The following is a 23623-nucleotide window of genomic DNA, read 5'->3' on the forward strand; positions in this document are numbered from 1 at the left end:
TCCCTAGTCGTGTTCGTGACGCACCCCGGTATTTATAACACCGGTCATCCATTTTGTTTACGATGACGGAGGTGTGCAGGCAGAACAGCGCTACACTGGAGTCGAAGAGTCCTCTAGCGGTCTATAGCGGTACTACAATTGCAGTTTGACGTGTCCTTGTGGATCAGAGCTTTTCCCCCTTCATCAGGGGATGCCTTATTATGCCCCTATCCCAGCATTGACAACAAGACGTAATAATAAAACTGATAAAGTGCACATACATGACAGGATGAGCATTTTAATCCTGATTTGCTGTAGCTAGTGACACAGGACAGAGCGGACTGTGAGTAAATCTCGGTTCACAGATTTAGTGTCCTTGGCTGCCGGTCATTTGAGGTAGAAAATCTGACAGACGGCAAATCTCAAGATTTTACTGTGTGTGTGTGTGTGTGTGTGTGTGTGTGTGTGTGTGTGTGTGTGTGTGTGTGTGTGTGTGTGTGTGTGTGTGTGTGTGTGTGTGTGTGTGTGTGTGTGTGTGTGTGTGTGTGTGTGTGTGTGTGTGTGTGTGTTCCAGTGATATATAAATCGTAGTTTTTGTCCTGACTGCAGATTGTGTTGTCGTTGTTGCAGAGTGTAAATCCCACAGCTTCATGTACTATACTCCAGACATTTTCACATAGATTGACAATCCAGAGCTGTGTTCTTAATGTGTCAACTATCAGCTGAAGAGAGAAAGGGAAGGAGAAGGAATAACACACAGAGCCCCCGGATGACCTTGATTATGGACCATTGATTTTGGTGACCCAGAGGTCAGCATGGTAAATTCTTTCTGTTCTCACACACCAAATACACATATGTAAATGCCATTATCACAAGGATGTGAACCTTCATGTCAAAACACACGATTCTCACTTTGTGTAAAGGAAAATGGCCCATGTCCCAAATCCAATCATTCATATAAACATATTAAAAAGAGATCTTTGTAGATTTGTTTAAATAGTTGGCTGGAAAAAGCCTGCAAAGCATTAAATACAAAATATAGAATTTCTGAGCTGGAAAAAAAAAACTTTCTATAGTGTTTTTCAATGTTTTCCCTTTGTTTTTTTAGTAAAATATTCTTAAATCAATAAATTTACTTGAGAGGCAAAATTAACATACTAAGTCTTGTTTTCTGCTTTTTAGAAATAAAAAGTTAATTCATAAAACAAACAAAATAGTCAGTGAGATAAGAAATACAAACTTGTTTTACTTGTTTAAAGTTGTTTTTTTCCTACATAATTTTGATAACATATTTCCAACTTAATGTCTTGAGTCATTTTGCTTCTCAAGTAAATATATCTTCATTTAAGATGTAACACTTTACAATAAGGTTCATTAGTTAACATGAACTAATAATGAACTGCACTTTTAAAGCATTTATTTATCTTTGTTAATGGTCATTTCATCATTTACTAATGCACTATTATAATCTTGTTAACATTAGTTAATGCACTGTGCACTGACAAGAACAAACCATGAACAGCTGGTTTTTATTAACAAACCTTAACAAATATGAACTAATGCTGAACAGAGGTGTTGTTGGTTAGTTAATGTTAACTAATACATTAACTAATGTTAACTTCTTAACTTTAGAAGTCAATATACAGTAGATGCATCATTTCCACCATTATTGCACAAGGAAACAGATTAGTTGGGCATGTTGTCACACTATAAACTGTCATTATCAGCTTTTTTGTATACTTTTCTATATTATATATCTACATTTTAAACACAGTTAAGTGTATTTTTATAATTTAAAATAAATAAAAATGATGAAAAATAAAAAAATATTTTTTATTATATATATATGTATATATATATATATATATATATATATATATATATATATATATATATATATATATATATATATATATATATATATATATATATATATATATATATAAGAAATGAACAAGCTAACACATTTAGGCTAACAGATAATATAATTATCTAAATTTCATTTAAAACGTGACAACAATTGTATTCATGAGGAAAAAAAATTTGAATTCAATCTTTTATAGTTCAAATCTACCTGCATTATTTAGTTGACTCTTGTATGAATATGTTTGTGTGGTTTTATTGTGTTCACTTTAAACAACAGCTGAAGCAAAACAATATGATGATATTTAAATTTGGTTTGGTGGGAAAATGTTTAAAGTTCGTTTTTCGTGTGTTTGAATATGCTCATATTTATTTGATCGAAAATACAGTATAATCAGCAATAATGTGAAATATTATTACAAATCAAAATAACTTTCTATTTTAATACTTTTAAAAATACGATTTATCCCTGTGATGACAAAGCTGAATTTTCAGCATCATTACTCAATCATCAGTGTCACATGATCCTTCAGAAATCATTCTAATATGCTGATTTGCTCAAGAAACATTTCTTATTATTATCACAGTTGAAAACAGATGTGCTGTGTAATATTTATTTTTATTTAAAAAATGCACGGTTCTTTGATGAATAGAACATTCAAAAGGATTACATTTATCTTACTGACCTCGAATTTTTCAATGAAAGTGTACAAAACCACTGCTTTAGAAAACACATTTGTGTAATTGACTTTTGGCTCAAGACTGTTTCAACATTGAAACAAATCATTGTTCCTTGGAACTTGGAATGTTTGCAGTTATACAACAGAAGTAAAAGAGAGAAAAAAACCCAGACCTTATTTCTTTAGTCATACTCAACTGCAAATATTTGCATCTTGATATTAAAATCTTTGGAAGGCTTTTAAAGGCTGTGCATATTTTCCTGCTGTTACGCTGCTCGAGTCGACCTATTTCCTATGCCTTATTGAAAACAAAACTTGCAAGCGTGCTCATTCTAGCACATATTTTTTTTAATATTTTTTTTAATATCACATATTTCGAATCTGGCTGACTCATAACACTGTGTCAACACTATTCTTATTTTTATGTAAACAAGACTATCCCTTACAACACCCATAAAATGCTTTATTATCATCACTGTGCAGTTACACTGGATAACATGCTAGTTAAACAATATAAAATTGCTGTTTAATTAGGAGTAAAATTCTTTAAAGAGCAGGTGTTCTCTGTCTGAAAACAATTCATTTGCTCTGTTTTCTTGTTTGGGTGTTTGATTGCACAATTATGAATTATGCAACCACCTGAGACAAAAATATCCACCCTAATGTTGTGACTAGAAATCGAGGTTTAGAGTCTCGTGCAACTCTTTTTCTAAAGAGGATTGAAGATTTGTTATTTTATTTTGAGCCTTGAACCCAATTTGTGAATTTTTAATGCTTTTATTAAAGTCTCCATAAAGTCTAGACATTGGCCCTGATGACATCAACCTTGTGTCTTAAATCTGTTTCTTGGATGTATTGAAAGTGTTGAAAGAAAAAGACAGGGAGGGTTTATCACTATACAAAAAGCAAGGCACGAAAAGGTAATCTCAGCCAAGATTCATCAGCAGCATCATGCAAACAGCTCCATGGAAACACATCTTTGGACGCAGAACGTTTATCTGCGCTTCCAAGCACTCGAGGTCGACCCCGTCGATATGTTTAGAGTTGCTTACTCATGAGAGACGGTTCTGAAACTCATGAGATGTGTGATTATTCATCAGGAAGTTTTTTTTTTTTTTCTGGCATCTTCATTTATCGCTCTAAAGACGGTTGGAGGATGGAGATCATTTTAACGAGGGCTCCTCTGAATATAAACTAGAAACAGCTGCTGCTCTGTCAGCCACTAGGGGGCGAAACGTTCAAAAAGCAGCCCCAGTTCATCTGTGGCCACAACTGAAACAGTTCTGGGAATTACACTGCATCAATAGTAATAGCATAATAATAAAAATAACTATACAAATTCAAGAATTATACTATTAGCCTAAATCTTTATTTATTTATTTATTTATTTATTTGGCAACAGTGCCCTGGCCTTGTGGGCCGTTTGGGTTCTAAACAGCATATGGCATCAGTCAGAGGTCAAGGATGAAGACTTGACGCGAACAGTTCCTGTTGTGAGGGATTCAGATTGCCTAATTTAACCTTTGAGGGTAATCAGTGGAAGCCTAAATCTTTTTCATTGTCCATTTCATATTTTCATTCACTTCACATTTCTAAATTCATCTTTTCGTAAAACATTATCACATCCGAAATATTAGTTTGTGTTTACATAACATAATATATGTGTGTATTGTGCGTGATTAATATGTAGATAGTCATTCATGTATATATTTAACAAATTAATAATGTACATAATATGTATTTAAATAATTTTTATTATAAATATATTTTTTTTCCTTACACATACAGTACATGTACATGCAATGCATATATATATATATATATATATATATATATATATATATATATATATATATATATATATATATATATATATATATATATATATATATATATATATATATATATATATATATATATATATATACGTGTGGCACTTATTAAATATTATATGTATAACATGCTTTTCTAAATCTATGGAAGTTGATCAAGTGTTGCAGTGGGAGGGGCCGGAGGGAATCTGCGCGTGGGGCTTCGCAGGAGGTAACCAATCAATATTCTCTCAATTCCTCAGAAACAAGCGCTGAACTTCAAGACGCTGGCTTTATACGGACCAATATATTTTTTATCATCTCAGACTGTTTGAAATGAACTCCACGGGCAGAGGAACTCCTCTTAGTCTCGCTGTGGTGGTAATATTGTTCTCATTGGGAACGCCGTGGACTTTCCGAGAGGAGAAGGAGGATGTGGACAGGTAAAGTGCGAGTGCTGTCAGCTCGCTGTTTGCACAAACTCAGAGGATGGAAAGTTTGCTTCCTGTTCGTGAGGCAGAATTGTTTATGTTAAAAGAAACAGCTGACGACGTATTTGTCTTGCAGAGAAGTGTGTTCAGAGAACAATATCGCAACGACGAAATACCCGTGCGTAAAATCCACAGGAGAGGTGACCACATGCTACAGGTAAGGAACTGTTTACTTCTACAGTTTGGCGTTCTGTAGGTTCTTGAGTATATTGTATGTAAACGCTTTTCTCATTAAGTTAACGTTTTGGATTTATTAAAGCAGGGCTAAATTAGACTTTACAGCTTCCCATATGAATAAATAAGTGCCCTATCTGTCAGTTTATCATGATTATTGTGCATCTTTATGCAATGAAGCCTGTTTTGCTTGCATGTTTTTCTGAAAATCTTATTTGCAGGAATGCTGCCCATAAATAGTTGTTTTATGATTAAGTTTGAAATGGAACCACTGGCTCAATTTCTGATGGCAGTTTATTTTTATCATGCCATTGTATTCCACATCACTAACAGTAGTAGACAGACTCCAGCTGTTTTATGCAGTTCTTATGTGAAACCATACTGAGTTTATGTTTAAAAAATTAGAGCACATTGTGTCCATTCAAACTGAAAATGACCCTAAAAATGTGCTCAATCATCCTCTCTCTCTCTCTCTCTCTCTCTCTCTCTCTCTCTCTCTCTCTCTCTCTCTCTCTCTCTCTCTCTCTCTCTCTCTCTCTCTGTGTGTGTGTGTTCGGTAAATATTTTTTTGACATTTTTTTATAGATTAAAATAGTTTTTTTTTTTTTTTTTTTGGTAGGCTATCCCCAGATTATCACTTGATCAGCAAGTGTTTCCTCGAGAATGACTCTTGCTGTTTCTGTTCTCATAAAGTGCCCAGTGGTTCCTTTCACTTGGTTAGCTGTGTTGGTGTTTTGTGTGGGGCATGTTAAGTAATCCTGTTTTCATTCCTGTGACCTTTTAGAATTAGTGAAAGAAAGCAAGGAGATATTATTCTTTGAAGGTTGGGGATTATGATGCTGGAGCTTTAAGCTGGCTCCGGATGTAAAGCAGACCAAGATTCCTCAGCTTTACTGCAGTAACTTAAGCTAGTTTTGAATGCAGGTCTTGTTGTTCCAGTCTACTACTTTGCCAAGGGATGGTTAGGTTATTATTGAGGTTGATTGTGTTGCTGCACACCCCATCAGTTATAGGTAAAGTTTGTTCAAAAATCCACTTGCAGTAACTCACTCTTGTAATTTTTCAAACCCAAATGTCTGACTTTCTTGTGTTTCATTTAAAATATGTTTTTAATGAACGTACTGAAATCAAAGCAAGCAAGGATGGAAAACACCATAAAGTATCATGGTCTCTTCCCCCCCCCCATGGTCCCCCATGGTCCCCCCATTTTTAACATCTCTTCTTTGTTGTCTACGGATGACAAAGTCAGGTTTGGAAGTGTTTTAATAAATGATGGCTGTTTTCATTTTAGGGTGATTTATTTCTTTTAAATATAAATCAAGCCATTGACATTGTAGATGAAAAGATTTTATTCTCCCTTACATTATTGTCACACTTTGTCTTCTGTGGCCGTGCATTTCAGTCTACCTGCATGCTGGAAGTAGCAAGTTAAAGCACAAACTAAAGCAGGTTCTTTATTATTTCAGTAGGCGTTGATGTGTGATGCTTTGAAACACTTGCCAAAATCTCTGTTAAGCTTGTCCTTGTAAATTCTTGGTGTGTATGGTGCGCCAGCACCGGTGACCTGTGAAGTCCCTAAATCTCTCAAGCGTGCTTGGAGAGTATTTACACACAGGGTCTCATGGGAGTAGGCTTGTCAGTATCATTTGCTCATATGCAGATCGCTAAAATGACTCAATCGCTTGTTTTGATATGAGCTCATTGTAAATTAACAGGTGCAGTTAGTGTAAGCCACCGCACCTCTTTTTCAGTTGTGGCTTGGCGGCTCTCAAACGCATGATGTGATATTTGGAAATATTTGTGGGTCATTCATTGTTCAATTGATGCTTCTGATCTGATTTGATCTTCTGCGCATCTGTTCTTGCGTTAGAAGCATAGCTGCAGGCCAGGGTTTGTCTCTTGAATAGATCATAATGTCAAATAGAGGAGAACGTTCATGCATTGTAGTATGACATTTTCTTTGGTTGTGATCCATCCTGGAGCTTGATAGCTGTGAAAACTGGCCAGGGATGTAGTGTTAAAATTCTTTGTACGATCATTTTTTGAACTCTTATTGGCTTTGTCTCAGAAATGATTTATGTATTTTGGTTCAGTGTTTTACTGTGCCGATATGCTTGTGCTGACTGTAACAGTTAACATTTGTATCTGAATAAGGGCTGTCAATCGATTACAGATCTAAATCAAACTACCAGCTGTGCTAATTATTTAATTTAATGGTGCCCTAGAATGAGTTGAAACTATATGTTAAATTGTTCTCTGATATCTGCATAGAGGGTATGTGGCTTATGTAAGGGCAAAAATTGTCCAGATACAGTTTTACAGGTCCATTTACAACCCTATAAATTGTCCTGCAAATCAATAGCGTCACAGTTGGCGTTATGGTGAGAATCATATTTTTCTGTGGTGTTTTTGATGCACGAGATTTACATAAGAAGTAGGAGGTAATAGTGTTTGAGACTCACAGTATGTAAAATCCATGTACTGAACTTTTATTATTTCACTATGGCAAGGTTAATTCATTTTTTCATTCTAGGGCATCTTTAATTAAATGCATATCAGTGTTTTCTAAAAACAAAAACACAATTCTCCTCAAAAAATGGATGAGAAAATAATGCACATTACAAAAACCACATCCACATAACAAGCTTCTGCTGCATCCCGCTCCTTTTAGAACATAGGATGTTTTATTAACAAAGTTCGGGAGGAACACGTTCAGGTAATTGACATGAGTAGACAGCACTCAGCTACTCAACAAAAAGAAGCGTATATATATTCTTCAGTCTTGCCTATATTTGATGACAGTTATTAGCATCCCTCCACCACCCCTTCTCCACACTTTTACTTCTAACAACTTACATACATGGGGTTTAGGGCCAAATTCCAGGCATGGAGCCCTTCCCCCAGACAGCACACCAAATATATAATTAAAGCTGCAGTCCTTAACTTTTTGCGCTCTAGTGGTTAATAAACAGAACTGCATGTGTCCTGTAGAAGAGCGTTGCAGGCGGAGCTCAAAACGTCGCCTGTGGTGAGAACATGAATCAATATTTTTTTTAGTTTTTGGAGCTGTGTGCCAACTTTTCTCTTAATCATGGATACTGTGAAATTGATGACATCACACTGGTAAATAGATTTACATATGATTGCCTCCAGAGCAAGGCCTCAGTGAATAGTTATACATCCTCATACCAGGACCTGCCCACTATCGTTTAGTCACTTAAAGGGATAGTTCACCAAAAAAAGGAAAATTCTGTCATTATTTACTCACGCTTTAGGTTGTTCCAAAGGTTTCTTTCTTCTGTTGAACATAGAATATATTTAGAAAAATGTTTGTTAACAGTAACCATTGACATAGTAGAGAAAAAATGCGGTGCAATGGAAGTCAATGGCTACCATTTGTAAGCGGTTTGATTACCAACATTCATCAAAATATCTTCTTTTGTGTTCAACGAAGAAACTCTTACAGGTTTGGAACAAATTGAGGGTGAGTAATTGATGAATTTTTTTCTTTTAATTTTGGGGTGAACTATTACTTTAATGGCTGACACTTGGTGTGTCATGTCAAGTCAAAATGAAATGAAATCTATTATAGTCACTGACGCTGTCTACACTGTCTATACTGTCGGAATACAGTATATAGATGTCTGTTTACTTTCTCACACACTCCCCGCTAGAGCAATGCACAGTACTAATATCTTAATCTTAATGCTCTTGCCTACTCCCGAGGAATTTTGGACCATTACCACCCGTTCCCACAATGTGTTAGTTCCACCCCGCCTGGAGTAATACTTGCACCTCATGACAAACACATTCTCCCATTTTTTTATTAGCATTATTTTGTTTTAACAGTTGATTAGAGATTTATATCACAACTAGTGGAGGTTAAACATATAAGTCAAAGTGTTTCCATTGCCCCCAGATGGCTGGATCTAGTATAGGTCATAAACCCCACCCTTGCCATGTAATGTAACGGGACATAGACAAATTAAACAATCAAATTACACTTCATATAACAAACATTTCCAAAGATGGTTTCTGTCACTTTAGGTAGTTTTTATCACGGTGATGTAAGTTCTAGTGGTCTTTTTTTTTTTAAAGTTTAGTTTTAGTTATTAAGTTGATGCTATAAAAATGGGGGTGTAATATTATGATTGACAGCTGAGATCGACACCTTCTCTGAGCGAGGGTCAATGAGGCCCCAACAGACTTTTTTCAGGACCTTCGGGAAGAGATTGGAGCATTAACTTTAATTTCTACATTTCCATAACTGTTTATTTCACAAAAAGTTCAGGGGCGTGTTATTGATTAAGCAGACCTTGATATCATGGATGCACTTCGCGCTCACTTCTGCACAGACTCAAGACCCTAGATGTCAGCGCATTACACTCCTGAACAAAATCTTAAGACCAGGGGATTCATAGCAAGTTTTACACATTTCGCACTAGTGGATCATAACCGGGTTGTAAGTGCTGATTCAAAATGACAAAAGAAGAAACAGGAGCAAGAGACAAAAAATAGAGAGTAGGCAATTTATTGAAAACTGCATTTAAACTGAAACAGGCCGTTCATCAGCTGATCAAAAGTTTAAGACCATAGCCATAAAAAGGTCAAATCTGCACAAAATATGGCTTTCATGTCGTTGTCCTTCAAGCAGTCTACTGTCAAGATCTCCTGATGGCAAAGGCAAAAAGGCTTTCTCTTTTTGAACGTGGCAGGATTGATGAGCTGCACAAGCAAGGCCTTTCACGACGCGCCAAAATCTAAGATTTTGTTCAGGAGTGTATTTGGGCACTGGCAGCTTTACTTACTTCAATGAAAGAGAGTAAGAATGCATCGTCCATCTTTTTTTAGTCTATGGTAACAACATACCGGCCTAACCATAACAGTTAAACTCTGGTAACCTACACTGAAAAAAATGATTTTTACTGCTTGTTCAAATTGCTTAATTAAAATGAGCTAAAGCAACACAATTTCTATATATTTTGTCCGAACCTAATTTGATTGTGTTCAATCCACTTACAATTAATGTAAGTCAAATTGAAGTTAAACTTAATCCGTTTGTATTACATGAATGATTTGTGTTGCCTTAACTGAAACTGGGCGGGGCTTGTTAGTTCCCAGCATGATTTGCATATAGCTAAATCAAGAGCAAGTAAATGTTATTTTATATGTAAACGTTTTTTTTATATATTTTTGAGAAAATGAGAGGATGAGACTTTATTGTGTTTAAAGGGGTGATTTGAGAAATCAACTTTCCCTTGTGCTTTTGATATATAGAAGGTCATGGTAATATAAGAATATCCTCTAAATTTCAGACCTGAAAACTTCCTTGTTAGTCAAAGAAAAGCTTTTATAGACACCAGGCCCAGAAAACGGTCTTTTGCTTGATACTTACATCATTGCGCGTCTAATCCAGTAGCCCCGCCCACCGACTCATGGAGGGCTCGTGCTAGCTGGTCAACAACAATAAACATCCAGAGGACGATAGCAATATATTGCGCTATTTTTGGTTGTGGAAGAACACAGTCGCTGCATAAGCTTCATTCTGATCCTAATATTAGGAATGAGTTGTTGAACTTTATTTTTAATGAAGTTTCAGCTCACATGGGGAAGACATATTCACTTCAGTTCACTGCGGGATCGTTTGTAAACAAATCTCCGGTCGATGCTGGATGTGGATCTGACAGGAATGGTGCAACACACTTATGTGAGTAAAAGGTGTTTTTATATGTAATGGTGTTGCATTGTTATAGATCGTTTTGCTTATGTGTACGTGTCTAACAGAACATACCTTCAGCACGCTGGACTCAGACACGTATGGGCCAGGGCTCGCAAAACCCGGCAGGCCAATCAATCTCATTGTATTCCGTTCTTGTTCTGCTATTCTCTCTCAGTCTCTCTCTCAAATTGACATCTGAAAGGGGGCATGCACGCCGAACGTGTATGTGTGTGTGCGCGGTTCACGCTTATATCGTCCGATCTTTGGGCTATTTGTAATATAAAAATAATAGTCCAATAAATCGTGGGTCGATGAGAAATAAATCATTGTGTTTGTTTGATAAAGACGTTTACGAGCCCTGTGGTCGAGATAATCATTCTGGTTGCCGCTTCTCCCTCATTCTCTCCTCTCCGTCATGTGAACTGACAGGGGAAGAAGCTCATTAAATATGCAAATGTTATCCAATCCTAGCCGTGGGCTTTTACTTTTTAAGTCTCCAGTGCGACACGCCCATTAAAACCCAGCGTTTTGAAGAGAGTGTAGAAAATAGCCTTTTAGTTATGATGTTTTTTAAAGTAAAAACCACACGAACATCATAAGTTGACCTCTGACAACAGTATAAAAAAGCCAGTTCATGACACCTTTAATATTCAATTATGTTGGAATTATTAGAACAATTTAAATTATTGTGTGTTACCATTGTGGAGAAGAGTGGGGCATTTGCTTAGGCTGTGGACTAAAACAACTAATGTCAGTATGGCTTTCCTGAAGGAGCTTTGCATTTTAGATGCTAATGTGTGCTTTGCTAGCTAAAAGTTCGTCAGCTAGTTAGTGCAGTATTATAATTCAGTTGTGTAACATTAAAGTATATCAAATCGAAGTGGATGAATGAATATATTAAATTGAATGGCTGAATCTTGACAGGGATTCATCCTAAATTCACTTTGAAGCTACCTAATTGACTCACTAAAATGTATTCATTTTATGATGTTGAAGTTACATGAAAAAACTATTTGTTTAATGCAATTGGTTCATGTAGGACCGATGTACACAATTAAATAATGTAAATCCAACGCACTTTTTTGCAGTATAAGAAGGCACAATATTTAATTGAATTACTTACAAAAAAAAATTTTTTTTTTAAAAAAGCTTACTATAAAACAAAACAATTATCATATAGCAAAAAGAAAATAAATAATACAAAAAACATTAAACATTCTTAACACATTAAATAATAATGATTCATTTGGCCTAGTTTACTCCATATTGCTTTGGAGGAGACCGTTACTGATCAACTGCGGTGAACTTCATTTATTGACTGCTTTCTTGTTACACGGCTGTATTTTTTTTGACTGCCCACTCCCGCTTGCAGCAAAGTTAAAACCGCTCGCTTCCACAAGATTTGCAGGATCCCAGTCCCAATGCAGCCTTCTAATCCACGCACTTGAGTCTGTCGACTACAGGATGAATAGAAAAGTAAATGGAACATAAAGTAAAGTTTCACTTTGACACGTCCTGTTTATAGGCCTAGTGCTCATTTGCTCACTTCAGAAGGATGCTAGCGTCAGGAACAAGTAGATGGTTTATTTTTAATGGTGTCATGGATCCTACCATTATTTACCGTTCAGCTTTATTGGAGGATATAGTTTAACAGGGGAAAACTGTGTATTCTGAAAGGCTGCTGTGAAGGTTTTGATATAGTGCCATAGAATTTATAGGTCTTCGTTTTAAATAAAATGCAGCTTACAAAATAATTTAGTATTATTGTTTTGGGTTAATAGATGTATTGTTTCACAGGAATGGGATCAGGGACAAAATTGTGAAGCCAGATCAGAACAGACTGGATATGTTTCTGGAGAACTTGGTTGTTGGTTATTCTTCCAAACATTTCTGGTGGTTTTAGGCCTGTTTCTGAGCTCTGAAGTAGAAGCATTCCAGGGCAAAAGGCAAAGTGAACCAAACAGACAAAGGCCATATCATATAAACCGCCTCAGTTTTTTCCTCTCACTATCCCCTCTAGGAACGAAAACCAGCCATGAACTTAAACATAAAGTTCATCTGACCACAAGCACTTGTTCGTCGCCAGCAGAAAGCTTTTTAATTATCAGCTGAACCTTTATACAAACTGGGAAGCCTCAAGAGTCCGGTCGCATGTCTTTTCTCACCCCTCTAGTTCATCTTTAATATCCACTGGTGTCTAGGGAGTTTATTTCCAAAAGTGCCCATTAAAAGAAACAAGATCATATTCGGGGTTTTTCAAACCCAGACACGTCAAAAAGCTCCTTTGAGCAAATACAGATGTGTCTGGCATATGCACAGTAAACTTAAACCTGCAACATGGCTTCACAAGGGTACTGGTTACCTACCACTGAACAGCTCCAGGATTGATTGTTCAAGTACTATAAGATTTGGGACTTAAAGCTGAAGGACGAAGGTTTTTCGACTGTCACTTCTGCCCCCTAACTTCCATTGTTTGGATAAAATAGGTATAGCACCATCCCACATCCCACATTTCATTAATCCCTAATTACTTTATGACATTATTGCCTTTCACAAAACATAATGTCCTAATACATTTGGCCTTCAAATGTACCATGAGGCAAGGAAATGTCCTCTTTTTTTGTTTCTGGGGACTGTATTGAGGAGAAGACGATTAAAGTTGGAGAATCTGGCGGTGTCCTGTTTCTTTTGTATTTGCAACAGATTTATTGGTTGTTCCCTTATATGTCAATATTTTTCATTTTTGTCCACAGATTAGCTCTATGAGAAGGGATGAAGAGAAAAAAAAAGTGTTGCACAGATCAAGATCACATTTCTGTTGCTTGTTTTTTGCTAATTTTCTCATTTGAACATCATGTGTTAGAGAATTTTAGAGAAATTTAGAGAGTTTTTTATTGTGTTTTTTAAAAAAAAAACATCACTTTTATTTGATTTAGACTTTGCCAGTGTTCATATTTCATCTAAACTATATTTATTACGAGCACGAACTCCGTCGCCTAGATTAACACGTGCGGCAACACATGAGCAGGCTGAAGACAAGAGACCTTTGCTGCATAATTGCTTAAATGCATGATTCATTTCCAACAAACATTTTATGAAAGTTTTGTTCTCCCCTTTAATATTTAAAAGACACAAGCTGGAAGTAATTGATGCGACTCACTCTGAGACCATCTGCCATTTGGGATTTCAGAACACTTCATTTTATGACTTGGGCCGAAATATTATGCAATTTTACAGTGATTAATGCCCTTCTTGGTTAAGTTGACCAGATGGTTCATATCAGGGAAAGTCTTCATCAATCAGCTCAAAGTGCTCATCAGGTCGAACACGCTGTCAAACAAACCGCTTGACCACCAGCTCGTGAAATTCCGGGGAATCGGATATTGACGTTTTTGACCCATGAAACGAAAAGGGTGATTTAACAGGAAATCCTTTGCATTGTTCTCTGTTGTGTCTTTACGGTGTCTGTGGGAATTGATGGCAGCAGATCAAACCATAGTCAATAGTCTATTCTTTGTGGTATTGTTTTTGTTTTTGAATATCATACGAATTTCTTCTTGTTTGCTCATACAGAGCTCTGGTGTAGTCTCTCAGTGTAATGCTTTTTTTTTTTTTTGTAGCCACAATGATTTCATGAAGGGGTTATGCTGAATATGTATCTTTTAAAAGCACAAATGAGTCATGAGTTCTGCTTATATCAAATGGACGACTGACCACCGAGTCAACACCACTCGAGCTGATTTATAGGCTTTTCAAATGGCCGGTATTTACGACAGGGATGACCTTCATTGTCCTCTCCAAAAGCCCAAAAGTTAATGAATGTCCCCTGAAAAGTGTTTTCAGCATGCTTTCAGCCAGCTCAAGAAAACGCCAGATCGAGTGATTCTAGTTGGGACGTGGCCAGAGTTTGTTTGGGATCAGCTGAGCCAAGATAGTCAAAGCATGAAGAAAACCGAATGCATTACCAAACAACCTCTGGAATTTACACAAGTCCCTGATGGATTCTGTGATAATTCTGATGAAATTGACGGTGGAAAAAGGGTTTTCTAGAAATCTTCATTAAAAATGTCTCTTTGCTTTCCACATCTTGTCATGACGCTGTTTCTTTCAACACTGGTCTGGTTGGTGATGCCGCATTGGAGTGTGTACACAGCTGTAAGCTATGAAGTAAGATGTGTTCGTGAGCTTTCTTCAAAATATCAGTCTTGAAGAAATTATCAGAGGTGAAAATTGTAAAGCCCCAATTGACATCTAAACAAACTGCGTCATAGCATATAAAATGCTATGAATGGCTCTGAAATTAGGAGAAAAACTAAATGGCTAAACAAGCTACAGTACTTGGGTATAAACATTATGCAGTCTTATATTTTCTTTAATATGCAGGACTGTATTTAAATCCTCTTTCACAAATATACCTCATAACTGATCAAAGTAATACCATGTTATTGTGACATGACATTTATGGTGTCACATACAAATGATTGCCATCCCTTTTGCTGTCTTGCATTCACAAAGGTTAACTACCTGACCACAGGTTTACATATTTTTGCTAATAATCGCTGCTGTTTTGTAGTAATTAGAAGCAATGGTGGTCTGTTTTTTCTCACTAGTCAAAACGATACAGACTCATGGTTAGGCCGGTAATGGTTTGCTCATGCAATTTAAAAGGTCAAAGGGCAACAACCTAAATAATTGGGGCCTCCTGTGGTAAATCCAGTAAGTCATGTTGTCATTTAACCAGTTCCCATTACCTCATTTCTTAGTTTGTAAGTAGCTAATGTTTAAGAACTAAGAACTTTTCACCTAAAGTTTTCTACTTGTCATACACAAAATGTTTTGGATGGGTCGGATCATAGTAATGCCTTAGGATGGCATTATACAAATGTTCTACATTATGTAGGTATCTAACAGGAAGTTTCAGACATTTCTGAAAACTTGTTTCAACTGTTCTTTCTTTTAGGATACAATAACATATTTGTTGTGCACTTTGATATTGAACCCTTTCATGCGCAAGTTTAAAATATTCTAGCTGAGCCCCCAGTGTGAGTCTTTTTAAGGGTGACCGTTATTTTTGAACATATTACCTTATTACACCAATCAGGCATAAATTATGATTATGAGGTGACTTGAATAACACTAATGATCTCTTCATTACGGCACCTGTTAGTGGGTGGGATATATTAGGCAGCAAGTGAACATTTTGTCCTCAAAGTTGATGTGTTAAACCAGGAAAGATGGTCAAGCGTAAGGATTTGAGTGAGTTTGACAGGGGCCAAATTGTGATGGCTAGACGACTGGATCAGAGCATCTCCTAAACTGCAGCTCTTGTGGGGTGTTCCTGGTCTGCAGTGGTCAGAATCTATCAAAAGTGGTCCAAGAAAGGAACAGCGGTGAACCGGCGACAGGGTCATGGGCGGCCAAGGGTCATTGATGCAGGTGGGGAGCGAAGGCTAACCCGTGTGGTCCGAAAAAACAAACAAGCTAGCTTAAATTGTTTAAGAAGTTAATGCTGGTTCTGAAAGAAAGGTGTCAGAATACACAGTTCATCGCAGTTTGTTGCATAGCAGCAGACCATTCAGGGTGCCCATGCTGACCCCTGTCCAAAAGTGCCAACAGTGGGCACGTGAGCCTCAGAACTAGACCACGGAGCAATGGAAGAAGGTGATCTGATCTGATTAATTACTTTTACATCACGTGAATGGCCAGGTGTTTGTGCGTCACTTACCTAGGGAACGCATAGCACCAGGATGCACTATGGACTTTGGGCAATGTTCTGCTGCTTGGATTCTGTCATCATGTGGATGTTACTTTGACACATACCACCTACCTAAGAATTGATGCAGACCATGTGCACCCTTTGGAAAAGGTATTTCCTGGTGGTTGTGGCCTTTTTCAACAGAATAATGTGCATGCCACAAAGCAAAAATGGTTAAGTAGTGGTTTGAGTTGTTTACTTGGCCTCCAAATTCTCCAAATCTCAATCCAATCTAGCACCCATTCATACACCGACGGCGATGTCAGCCATGTAAGGCGCCATCCAGCTCGTCGGAAGCAGCTGGGGTTAGGTGTCTTGCTCATGGACACTTCGACACTTGGTCAGGTGGAACCAGGGATTGAACCACCAACCTTCTGGTTTGTAGACAACCTACATGAACCACTGAGCCACTGCCGCTCATGGAGGTCTCACCTCCCAACTTACAGGACTTAAAGGATCGGCTGCTAACATCTTGGTGCCACATACCACAGCAAACCTTCAAGGGTCTAGTGGAGTGAGTCCATGCCTCGATGAATCAGGGCTGTTTTGGCAGCAAAACGGGGACCAACACATAATGTTATGTCTGGTCTGTGTAGTTTAGGGCTGCACGTTTAAGTTTTTCATTAACCGTTAACCGAGGCCCTTAGCGGTTAATACTCGGTTAACCATAGTGTGTGTCAGGGTTATTATTTTTAGTTTATTAATTTGACTACCGCCATCTCCGTAGTGAACGCGCTTATAGAGAGAAATGCACATCATGGATTACCTAATCAGAGAGTAGCCTATTTCTTTTCATTTTAAATTGTTAAAAGACATTTCGAGCTTTCTTAAGATATATTTCATGTCTGTGAGGCCTACGCTGAGTTTCGTTAAATTAGGATAAGATGCGCTCCAGTTCACGAGCAATGCAAGTGGCCGCGAGGGCGCCTGCATGATTAGGGCATGTAGTAAAATATGCAGCCGAGAACGATTCACACAGCGTTTGACTCGTGCGGCTGAGCCTCTCCCGACAGAGAGTTCAAGCATCTGTGGACTCGTTCCTTCAGCTCTGGCCATCTTGCTTTCAGTCCGCGATTAGCTTTTTTTGTTTTCTTCATTACAGTTAAAGTAACCTCTGCTTTTCTCTAGTCCCTCTCAAGTTTCTCACTTCAAACTTTCTTTCTTCTGCTCCGTTATGCACAGCGAGGGGGCGAGCGGATGTGACTTATAGTCCAGTGTGACTTATGTTATTTTCCTCTTCATGATGCATTTTTTGACTGATGCGACTTATACTCTGGAGCGACTTATAGCCTGAAAAATGCGGTAAGCACTGCTTTACAATACTTACATTTTCCCCCGTCACTCTCAATTTTAAAGTGCTCCCACCACGCTCTACTTTTCTTTGCCTGCTTAGAAACGAAGCTGGTCATGACTTCTTCTTGTGGATATTACAAATGTCTGGGAGCGCTCTGGTGGTTCTATTGGTGCAAAAATATATTACAACTAAAATCAAAGCACGTCATTGACGCCACTTAACCGAGCAAAATGTTTCACTCGGTTGTGCAATTTTTAACGGTTAATCGGTTAATCGGTTAACCATGGACACCCCTGGTGTAGTTCCGTGTATTTCTCATGTGAAAAACTGCAGCCACAATAGCACTATATTGCAGATATATCAACTTTTTGTTTCTCCTTTTTTTATTTTAAAACATTCACAAACTTTTTATCCATGTCATCACCTACTTCATATTCTGATTCTCAAATGCATGCAAGTGAATGTGTTTTGTTGTTGAAAAAACTTTATAATGATAATGTTAATTCCTCTGTAATGTGCAATGGGCGTCACTATATTAGTTTGCACCGCAATTCAGAGAATCTGATCTACCTGATTACATCAGGTACATTCATCCGCTTCTCCCAAAATGCATGAAAGCAAGAGGCCGGTAAACTGGGAGAAGAATAAACTTTGTTGTTACCTATACTTTAACTAATCTTATATGTATAAACAAACTCAATTTATAATTATAAAGTTAGTTTTATTCATATCAGATTAGTTAATTGCTGCTTCCATAGACATCAGTGTGTAGTTTATCAACTGTAGATGTATTGTTTTGCCAGTAGTTATGTGTATTTAAATGTCTGAAACCTCAAATAAAGATTATGTGGTTGAAAACACTGAATGGCTGACATATATGTCAAGTGCTGAGCGTGTTCGTTCAGCACCAGCCAAAACACAAAATGTGTCACACATGTGATGCACTTCATGTTCTAATCACACCTGTGTTTTTATGTGCTCCAGGGACCAGCCTAGACAGATTGCACTTATGCAATTGTACACGTCAAAGGGTAAAACTTTGCAGACCTTTTACATTCACAAACGACTATAGTCTATCCAGCTCCATGAATGGTAATATTCAAAAAGCACTTATAATAAATTCAGTTTTTTCATCACTTGAAATGCCCTGGTGTTGGTTGGGATTTTTATTGCTAGCTGCGTGTGAATCTCAACCCTCAAAGTCATCGCTGGCAGGACCCTTTCCGCTCGCGTTCTGCCAGTCGTTCAGGATGAATAACTCAGTACCTCAGTTCATTGAGAAACCTCTTGGATAAAGGGCATGCAGCATGGCTGTAGAGAGATCCGGGAATCTTGTTGTTTAAGGCTAATTTTTTTTCCAGACAAAGCACAGCTTTTCAGCACGATCTGAGAGCACAGTTGAGCAACAGGGAGTCTGCACTAGTGCTGTTTGGGATATCTTGGCAGGCATGCGGGGGAGAGGACGTGTTGTTTTTGTTGTGTTGCATTCCTCAGTGATGTATGAATCGCCTCGGAACTCTGGTCTTGCTCTCGTTCACGTTTACTGATTACGCATCATTATATCCTGCTATCCATCCCATCTCTGTTTTTCATCCTTTTTAATGTCATACATAAGCATCATTTACAGTGGGGACAGTGGCGTCATGTTCCCAGCAGCGCTTTGATAGCAACGGTGATGTATCTAATATAATGGGAGCATCTCGATTTCTGAGGCATAAGTTCGCATTTTGTGTTGTATGAGTGGCGATCTGGTGGAGTTTTGTAATTTGCTGAGTTATTGTTGAAGTTGTCAACTGCGGCGTAAAGCGGCCATGTTTTCTACCACACACAGCTGTGCACTCTACCTCCCTTTTGCTTTTCTGCGGTTCACTGTCCGTTCCAGTGAAATCACAAATCAAAATGCAAAGTGCAACAAATGTGTTCCCACTGCCGATATACATCTTGGTACAGCTGCAAATTTAGTTTATTAAAATCAAAAGTTATATTAGGGCGGGCTAGAACCCTGAATGTCTCGCCAAGTGAAAACATTGCCATGTCATCACTCCAATTCAATTTCTTATCCGCACATTTATCAACTGATCCTCAGAATCAGATGTACTGTACATTCCTGGAAGGAAATGTTGAGAAACAGCAATTCAATCTGCTATCCAAATTGTTATTTTAATGATTTTTTATTAATCATTACAGTTAACATTCCAGTCTTGATCTAAAAATGAGCAAATGTTGTACTACAGATTTCATCTGTAGATCAATGTTGCACATTTTTTAAATACGTCACATTGCTTGGATTTAAATAGGTAAGAACTTAAGAATCTATGATTGGATCATTATTGCTGTGATTATTATGTTTCTAGCATGTTATAAGTTTGGCAACAGTTCTTCTAACTGATGGAGTGTGTAGCTTTTCATTTCTTAAACAACCATGTAGGAAGGCACATCATGGCCATATTGCTGGATGACAATGTAAAGATTCATCAGGCTCAAATTGTGAAAGAATGGTTGTGAGGGTGCATGAAGAATCATTTTTACCCATGAATCGTTATCCCTGAGTCCAGACCTTAAATTCATTGAAAGTGTTTGCGATGTGCTGGAGGAGACTTTTCAGAGTGCTTGACTCTTGCATTGGCAATAAAAGATCTTGACCAAAAATTGATGCACCTCTTGTTTTATAGATCAAGAGGTGCATAATTTTTTGGTCAAGATCATTAGAATAACTGTTGCTAAGGTCCTGACACTCTGTGGTCGTTAAAAATCCCAGGATGTCCTTCGGAAAAAAGAGTAGGTGTGTAACCCCGGCATCCTGGCCAAATTTGCCCATTGGCCTTTGTCCATCATGGCCTCCTAATAATCCCATATCCTGATTGGCTTCATCACTCGGTCTCCTCTCCACCAATCAGCTGGTGTGTGGTGAGCGTTCTGGTGCAACATGGCTGCCGTCGCATCATCCAGGTGGATGCTGCACATTGGTGGTGGTTTGAGAAGATTCCTTCCTTCAATGTAAAGGGCTTTGGGTGCCTTGAAAAGCTCTATATAAATCAAACTTATTATTATTATTATTATTATTATTAAACATGCTAGAAACATCATAATCACTACAATATTGATCTGATCATTGACCAGGCTGTGTATAAGGATAATGCTAATTTAAGAGTAAAGCCATTTCATTGGTGCATCTGTACCCTACCACTTTTTAAAACAATGTTGTGTCCATTCTTACACAGACATAAAGCACTAGTCTTACAAATGCAGAAGTGAAATTTCCATGTCAGCCATTTGATTTCCAACCTGGCAAGTGTTTTGATCCACCTGAAAGCAATTACATTGGTGTAGATTGATATCTGCCATTAATGTACGTTTCTTATTGTTCTCATGTCAGTCTTTTTGAGAGCAAAGCAGAGCAGAGGCAGTTAACTAAAACAGTTTTTTAGGTGTCACCAGAGCAGCTCAACATTTATGTCTTCAGCTGTCCATAAATGACAGCCGATCTCAAGACATGGAAATTGTTTATGCAATTCCAGTGTTTTGTGCTATGATAAAATCATTGCATAAGATGCAGATTGTGAAACCGTATAACGCTGCTCGAATTGTGCATGAACCCATTTTCCTTGCACTTTCAAGGCTGTAAAGATTTGAAGCTCTTTTTTTTCTGAGCTCTAAATAAGTGAAATTTTCCTCGTCGTTTTTTTTGGATGGTCTTCAGTAATTTCTCTCCTCTGTTTAGAGAAACAGAAAAATTATATAGTCTTTCCCTCCCCAGGGTAATTTGTTCAGCCAGTTTTATTGAGTTAGCCATGTTAACAAAGCATGTTGTTGAAGTTATGAAGGATAGAAAGACATAATTTGCTTTTATCTAGAAATATCTTCTGGATTTATTGACTCGTTTTTTAATTAAAAATGACATTTCTGCATAACACATTCTTTGCCATGCTGTTCAACTCATTTCAGATGATGTCAAGCAGTAGTTATTTGAGACACAGAGGCATTGATTGATGTTCTCTGAATTTAATTACTTATGTTTTCCACCTAGAAAGAGCCAGAGGCAATGCCATTGTAAGCAGTTATTCGTTTAGAGAGTTTGGATGAATATAAAATTTGACGGGTAGCTCTAAACAAACCCAAATTAATGGGTTTAATATTCAATGTATATGGCAGTCTTAAATCTCAACCTGTGGATAGCACTGGCGTTCTTCCTAGGCACATGATATGTAATGAAGCACGCTGGTATAGGAGTATCACAGCAGGATATCTTGTGATATGGCAGAGCATTGGCAAACAAGCGCTATAAATGTCATATATATCTGTTAAGTCTCATATATCATCATGAGCATACTTAGTAAGAGTTCTCGCTCTCTGAGGCAGCCATAAACCAAAGCTGTAGGCGGTCGTTGTTTTATTTGCAGCATTGCGTGACTTTTTACAATAAAGCAATATTGAGTTCAATATGAAATCATTTGATTCAATTCATTTCGCTTCTTCATATTTGTGGATTACTGAAGAGAAAAATATCCTATTTATATCCTATTATAGGTAACTATAAATATCCTATTTATAGGTACTGTCTGCTATGTATTTTATGCAGCTCTTGGAAGGTTATAGTATTTATAGATGTATTCCTGCAGAGATGCAAGTAAGATGTGCATTAGTTTCCCAGTCCTTTTCCTTTGTGCTCTCAACAGGCCATGTTAATGTGCATTTTACTGTTACATAATGCATTACAATTTAGTGCTGTTATTTATTAGTACAGAGGACTCAACACACTATTTGGAGAGCTTTTGAATTCCTTTTTTTTCCTTTCAAAGCTCTCTGTGGATTGTCCTTCCTTTCTGATGGTCTCTGTTTGAGTGCCAAACTTTAAGAATCCTTATTATTTGTGGCAGGATGTACCAGGGCAATACACAAGGCCATTGCAGTGAATTACAGTGAAAGGTCCTTCTCTTGGATTGATATACATCTGTGAAGTGCCCTCTTCTGGACGCATAGGTCATTCTATGAAACTGGTGCCTTTTGTGTCCCTCAGTGATATGTAAATGACACATACTCTAGAGACTTTTAACAAGGCATTATATGTCATTTTTTGTAAAAGCACTAACAATTGTCAACCTTTTAACCATGGTTTTGTACTTTGCAGAAATATCTAAAACTCCTAAGGTCATTCACATCAAGAACGAGAACTATAAAGATAACTATAACGTGAACTATATTATCATTTTGTTTATTCTAAGCACACGCTGCATTTTTTTAAATTTGCTGTTTTAAATGCTTGAGCTCTTTATAAAGTTGGAAGGATTCTGATTGGCTGTCAGTGCTTTTTATTATTCATCAGCTGGAAAAAATATATCTGAAAGTGATTCCAGCAACATAACTTCTCGGTGCTGTTATAGATGTGGTGTAGCCTGACGTGGTCATACTCTTATATTTCTAGTCTATAATTCTAGTCAGAATATGAGTCTGAAACTGCTCCATTGGGCTGTGATTATGGGGCGTTTCAACCAAACCAGGAAAGACCTCAATTGGATAGACCTATAACCAATCAGAGCAACGAAGCGACGCATTGTCAAATGCCAACATAGTTCAACTGCACTGTGTTGCCAAGTCCGCGTTTTTTCCACGGGTTTTCTATGTCCGCGGGTTGAAGCAACTCTTATGTGATATATAGACTCATGAGTGCGAATTTTAGCAGGCAACCTTACCAAAATAACACACATTTTACCCCCCAAACACCATTTTTCCCCTGGAGAACCCCCCGAGAAGCTATTGTTTGGGGCTAGTAGTTGGCGGGTTTTGTTGTAAAAACTTGGCAACCCTGTCTGCACACTCGCTGGAATCAGGCTGGAATACACGATCTTTGTGGTGTTGT

The 23623-nt window shown here is 37.5% G+C and overlaps 1 protein-coding gene across 1 annotated transcript in view; it reads left to right on the plus strand.

Moving 5' to 3' along the window:
* The first annotated feature begins 4596 nt into the window (after positions 1 to 4596).
* ccbe1 (collagen and calcium binding EGF domains 1) overlaps positions 4597 to 23623 on the plus strand; it is a 78200-nt gene continuing 59173 nt past the window's right edge. The window contains exons 1-2 of the mRNA XM_067424253.1: positions 4597 to 4776; positions 4901 to 4981. Coding sequence (XP_067280354.1) covers positions 4670 to 4776; positions 4901 to 4981 — 188 coding nt within the window. The 5' untranslated portion in view covers positions 4597 to 4669. The remainder of the gene's footprint in view (positions 4777 to 4900; positions 4982 to 23623) is intronic.

Source organism: Pseudorasbora parva, chromosome 18 (genome assembly GCF_024679245.1).
Source record: "Pseudorasbora parva isolate DD20220531a chromosome 18, ASM2467924v1, whole genome shotgun sequence".
In the NCBI taxonomy this organism is placed as follows: Eukaryota; Metazoa; Chordata; class Actinopteri; order Cypriniformes; family Gobionidae; genus Pseudorasbora; species Pseudorasbora parva.